Source organism: Spodoptera frugiperda, chromosome 7 (genome assembly GCF_023101765.2).
Source record: "Spodoptera frugiperda isolate SF20-4 chromosome 7, AGI-APGP_CSIRO_Sfru_2.0, whole genome shotgun sequence".
Classification (NCBI taxonomy): domain Eukaryota; kingdom Metazoa; phylum Arthropoda; class Insecta; order Lepidoptera; family Noctuidae; genus Spodoptera; species Spodoptera frugiperda.
This window is the reverse complement of record NC_064218.1, coordinates 3293959-3299976: the sequence shown is the minus strand read 5'-3', so window position 1 is coordinate 3299976 and position 6018 is coordinate 3293959. Positions and strand designations below refer to the sequence as shown.

Here is a 6018-nt window from a genome sequence, read left to right as displayed (position 1 = left end):
TTAAACCATTTAGGTTTATTTTTTTATGGTATAAGCCGGTAAACGAGCTGACGTATCGCCTGATAGTAAGCAATCTCCGTCGCCCATTGACACATGGAACACCATTGGCGGTGGAAGTGCGTTGCCAGCCTTTAGGGGGTTAAAAATTTATGGGTTGGAGAATCGGGGATTGGGACGATTGGGAAGGAGGAAATTGAGCCTCCGGTAACCTCACTCACACAACGCAACACAGTGCAAGCGTAATTTAATGTCGGTTTTCTGTAAGCCCGTGCTATCACTGCGGTCGAACAGGCCCATTCATACTGAAGCATTACTCCCACACTTCTATGTATTACTTGTTAATGATAACTTTTTTTACACTTGTTTAAAATACTTTTTATTCTATTCACCTTTTACTTCTTCATAATCATCAACATCAGCTGCCCGTAACATTCTTCTGTATTACCATAGGTTTTTTCTACATTTGCCATAATATCCACCATTGTCACGCTGTTAGAGATTGACTTCTTTTCTTTCTTATCCCTATTCTTTACTCATACATCATGAAGTCGGTATTTCATCTTTTATTCTATCACTTTCTAGTTTCTCACCACAAACATCCATTCCTTTTCATATTTCTGACACAATTCAACCATCTTCTTATTTCTTTCATCCATAAATACCTAATCAGTATTTATGAAAGTCATGTTCATCAGCCTCAACTTCGATGTTTACTTCCTAATCTCAGTATGAAGAGCTTTTTTAAGAGGGGGAAAGTCATCAAATGACTTAACCCCGAGAGGGAGTGTCAGACTCTTACTAACAAAAAACCACCCCGTTCCTACTCTCTGCTTTTCGAGCCGGAGCCTGGTAAGCCCGCTAGGTAATCTGCAGCTCCAGAGCATGAAGAGCTGTTAGTCATTAGTAAGAAGTTTTTAGTCTAAATTATGTTCAGTCATCTCTTCATGTTAGTCTACAGTTGTCCATATTCATTGATTTATATAAAAAGAGAAGAACGGTCCTTTAGATATTACATTACTATCAGAATTCAATTTAAATATACATAATATATCTAAGCCACAGCTTCAACCTTCGCTGTGAATTTTATAACTTATTACTTAAAATGTCATTGTTTTCATCGGTGCATTTATTGCACCAAATTATCTGTTTCCTTTATATTTATGTTGCATTGATAAAATAACTGTATATAATGTCCCGAAATGATTGACACTTGAGTAGTTGTTGTCTGAACCAGAAAACAATCAGGTACAGTGTCATTATGAATTGATTTGTTTTGTGATTTATTCACAATTTAGTTTTGTCTTAAGTGAAATCAACTGTGCAATGACATATAGTTCCAGTAAATTCTTCTACTTCATTTAAAACTAATAATAAAATTATTCATCAACAGAAACCATGAGAGTCCTGATTCTCGCTGCCCTCATCGCTGTGGCTGTGGCCCACCCAGGCCTGGTGCCAGTAGGTCCTGCTGGCCCAGTCCCCGCACCTGAACCTGAAGCAATCCCACCCATTGCTATCGGCCCTGCCGTGGTTGACGATATACACCCCATTGCTATCGGCCCTGCTGTCGTTGACGACTTACACCCCATCGCTATCGGCCCTGCCGTGATTGACAACTTACACCCCATCGCTATCGGCCCCGCCGTCATTGACAACTTACACCCCATCTCTATTGGCCCCGCCATCATTGACCACATACTGCCAGAGCCAGAAGCTGTTATTGAACCCGAAATTCTTCCTGACCCCGTGCACATTGTTCCTGAGCCCGTTGTCGTCCCTGCTCCTGCTCCGTCTCCTAAGGGTCCCCTTGTGCAAATTATCTTGAACATCAACTCAGTTGAGAGCGCGGGTGCAGCTGTACCAGTTAAGCCTGTGCATGTGGTGGACGAGGCTCCCGAGCCCGTGCATGTTGTCGATGAACCTGAGCCCGTCTACATCCCGCCCGCGGTCATTGGTGTGCCTGTTCTTCCTCAACCAGCTGTCGAATCCCACCAGCACCACCACTAAGAAGACCACCACACTGTGAACCACTTAAGCCGTCTCCACTCTTAAACTCCAAGTGGTCACTTCAATACTGAAGTTTTTATAAACTATCGTTTGAAATCTATAACTCTAGCCGTGCCGTGTTAAAAGACAAATTAAATGAATGTTTTGATCAATTATTTACTGGTTTCTTTTCTTCACTTATTTTCCCTAATTGTCTGATTTTGTGATGTTAAAATATCTGATAATTAGTCAAGGAACGGTGACTGAACAATAATAAGAAGTTTCAAATTACGCACCTATAATTCGACCGTTAGGGTGCAAATAAAAGGGTTTATCCAATTAGTATTTTAGTTTCTATGTATCCTTAATCATATAATTACATACCATCATATAGTTTGGAGCTATCTAATGATTTACAATTTCTGAGCCTGTGTTATTTATTATTTGGTTTTTCTATGTGATTCGGACAGAATAATGGAGTTTTATCTTAATAACAAGTTGTAAAAACTGGATATAAATCACGGATACTTATCGATAACTTCATTTCATTAAAGTACCTTAATTTTTTTTTCAGAGTAGGTTTTAAAGGTCATTTAGTATTGTATAATTGGACCAATTAAACTGGACTCCTTTTTTACCGCAAGATGAACAATCTTCAAAGAGTTCTCTTAGTTGGAATGAACATAGGAGACTGTCAGATCCGTATTACATCGGACTTAGATGCAAAGTTAAACCATCACCCCGACCTGGAGTTGAGGACTCCCTAGCGGGTTACCGAGGCTGCGGCTCGAAAAGCAGGAGCAAGAGAGGGGGGGGGAGTTAATTTAAATAAAAAAGGAGGTTTTCAGTTTGAACTGTATGTTTGTGCGCGATTATCTTGCGTTTGATGCGGTTTTAATTTTCATACCCCGTCATCATCCCTATTGTTTCACTTATCAATATTAGTTACAGAGACTAATCTCATGATGATGATGATGATGATAATGCTTTATGTACAATATAACTGAGGGAAAGCGTTGTCGACATTTTAGGGGTTAGGAATTTAAGGGTTGATGGGGAATCGGGGATGGGGAAGATTGGGAATGGGAGTAATTTTAGCCTCCGGTAACTCCACTCACACAGCGAAACACAACACAAGCGTCCTTTCACGTCGATTTTCTGTGAGGCCCATTCGTGCTGAAGCCGGGCTCTTCCACACTTAACTTTACTTTAGCGCTTGTCTTAACCTCAATGTATGGGGATGACACTGATACGTATTGTGTTGAAATTCACGTTCATCCCATATAATTTAGTTTTCAACTCTTTGTAAACAAGCGCTAAAGAGCATTTGGCTAGAGGAGGCATATTCGAGACCTCAGTAAGTTAGTCGCTTCCCTGAGATAAACATTGAAAGATTTGTTATTTAATAATGCACTGGAACGCACTATTACTAGTAATACATATAAACAATAAACAATAATATTCATTTATTTCTCTTATGCATTAACAATGTACAGCAAAAAATTAGGATACAATAAACTTGAGCTTGGTGTCTGTTTTGGGTGAAACCTGTCTTTCACACCAGGCCAACCCTTCGAAGCTATGCATCACTTTACATACCAAATTGCACGACAATCAGATCAATATAATAATAAAACTTATACTAAGATAAAGTCAGAGCCAAAATTATTTATTTCCAATAGACTGGGAAGGCACTTTTGAAGGTCAAAGCTTATAATATGAAAATAAGTCGGGTTTTCCTTCCTGACGTTATAACTCCAAAACGCACGAATCGATTTCCAAGGTTTTGCATTGGTTGGAAAGGTCTCGGGCTCCATGAAGTTTATAGCATCGAAAATTCAGGAAAAATTTCAAAACAATATAACTAGCAAACGGAGTGCGCCGGGTTTGCTAGTTACAATATAGAAAAAACAAAATGTCTGTCTCTAGTAAAGCTAATTGCTCGTTCCAAAGTGTAGATTCCTATGGAGAAGAACGAGCAAGAAACTCCATAGGTAGGTAGGATAATTAATATTGATACATTCATAACATATGTACCTATATCACGAGTTATGACTAATTTTAAGAACGTAGTTTCTCGGAGTCATGATCCGATATCGTACCTACCTGTCATAAAATAGCTTAAAACATAAAACTTCCGTATAAACACTTATCACAAAGTTATCAACGCGAAAACGTTATCTTCTAAGATTAGCAATAAAACAAAAGTTTTACCGTTTGATTCGATAACGCTTTCCTATATATTAACGTGAATTGTAATTGACGAGCATAATTTGTATTCTACAAGTAAACATAAGTGAGTATCAATTTATTTCACAATTATTTATAAATTAATTCTTTATTTCAAGACCTGAATTTTTTTACTAATTTTAAACAATTCTTTTCCCAGAAATGAAATTCCTGCTGTCTTTCGCTGCCGTCGTCGCCGTGGCCACCGCTGGCCTGGTGCCCGTTGGACCCGCCGGCCCTGCGCCTGCCCCCGAGCTTGTCCCCGTTGGACCTGCCGGCCCAGTCCCCGCCCCTGAAGCCCCTGAAACCTTCGAGCCCATCGCTATCGGACCCGCTGTCATTGACTCCTTCGAGCCCATCGCCATCGGACCTGCCGTGATCGACCATTTCGAGCCCATCGCCATCGGACCTGCCGTGATCGACCATTTCGAGCCCATCGCCATCGGACCTGCCGTGATCGACCATTTCGAGCCCATCGCTATTGGACCCGCCGTCATCGACGCTGACTCTCACCCCATCTCTGTTGGACCCGCCATCATTGACTACCCCCTCCCCGACGGTGGTGTTGTCGCTGAAGAGCCCGTTGTCCCTGGCCCCGCTGTAGTCGCTCCCGCTCCCGCTGAGATCGCCACCGGTACTCCCCTGGTTCAGATCATCCTGAACATCAACAAGGCTTCTGCTGACGTTAGCCCCGTCGCTGTTGGCCCCGCTATCGTGCCCACCCCCGTCCACGTTGTGGAGTCTGCCCCTGAGCCCGTCCACGTTGTGGAGGTCGCCCCTGAGCCCGTCCAGGTTGTCGAGACCGCCCCCGAGCCCGTCCAGGTCGTCGAAACCGCCCCTGTTCCCGCTGAGCCCGTCGTCATCGGAGTCCCCATCCTCCCCGAAGCCGTCGTCGCTCTTCCCGAAGCTCTCAACTAAATTATAATGCCTACTAAATAATATTACCATATCCAAGAAACGTAACGATAGAACCATTCGTTTCTACTGCAAGATGAAGAAAATCCAAATTTGTATATACTGCCTAAAATAAATAAAACTGAACATCATTTTTACCACCAACTTTGTTTATATGATTTAAAAAACGTACAAGAGGTTGTTATGATCCCGCCGCAAACCCTTAAATAAACTTCTGCGAGAAAAAATTACTTTCTACATATACAATCATCATTTCATGAAAATATTATCCATTAACCATGAAGTAATTTTCAAGAGATTTATAGCTACACACACGGTTACACACTCTATCAATTTTACGATTTCTCTGTATCTTGTTGCCAACGCCATTTTACCAGCTCTCGTTACAAAAACATCTGTCTTGAAGATCTATTCTGCTATACATAAACAATCTTCTGTCGTTAGCAGTTTGCAATTACCTGCATCCCATTCTGCATTATAGTGGAACCATGAATGGTTAGATTTTATTTTTCATCTAGATCAGGGGTAGGGCTTTTCCTGATCAATTACTACTTCATATCATTCTTGTTAGGTTTAGGACTACTATTGTTGTTACTATTTTATCTCTCACTCTTACATTTTATCATTCACCGATAAATCTGATTTTTAAATCAATTGCTCTTCTCAGTTCTTAAATTTAATTCGAGGTTTAACCGTGGTATTTATTAGATAAAGGTGTTGTCAAAGTTGAAACAGATGGATAAAAATGTTCCAAAGTCTGGAATGAAAATTGCGTCTAGGCAAATATAGCGTATACTGTAGCCTGTAACCAGCTAGGTGAAGTATCGATAACCGTAAAAAGGATGACAGTGTTTGGATGCAAAGAGCTGAAGATCGAGCTCAGTGACA

The 6018-nt window shown here is 40.9% G+C and overlaps 2 protein-coding genes across 3 annotated transcripts; both read left to right on the top strand.

Moving 5' to 3' along the window:
- The first annotated feature begins 1084 nt into the window (after nucleotides 1-1084).
- On the top strand, nucleotides 1085-2160 carry LOC118266224 (uncharacterized). Its single transcript, XM_035579621.2, has 2 exons — nucleotides 1085-1245; nucleotides 1391-2160. Exon 2 carries the CDS (start codon nucleotides 1396-1398, stop codon nucleotides 2005-2007), a length of 612 nt encoding a protein of 203 aa, XP_035435514.2. The 5' UTR covers nucleotides 1085-1245; nucleotides 1391-1395; the 3' UTR covers nucleotides 2008-2160.
- Nucleotides 2161-4343: 2183 nt separating this feature from the next.
- LOC118266464 (calphotin-like) lies at nucleotides 4344-5274 on the top strand. 2 transcript variants are annotated; one of them, XM_050695064.1, is made up of 2 exons: nucleotides 4344-4624; nucleotides 4664-5274. In XM_050695064.1, the coding sequence occupies exons 1-2, from the start codon at nucleotides 4378-4380 to the stop codon at nucleotides 5131-5133; spliced, it is 717 nt and encodes a 238-aa protein (XP_050551021.1). In that variant the 5' UTR covers nucleotides 4344-4377; the 3' UTR covers nucleotides 5134-5274. The 2 variants fall into 2 exon arrangements, with proteins under 2 accessions (XP_050551021.1, XP_050551020.1); XM_050695063.1 differs by having other exon boundaries at nucleotides 4344-5274.
- The last annotated feature ends 744 nt before the right edge of the window (nucleotides 5275-6018 follow it).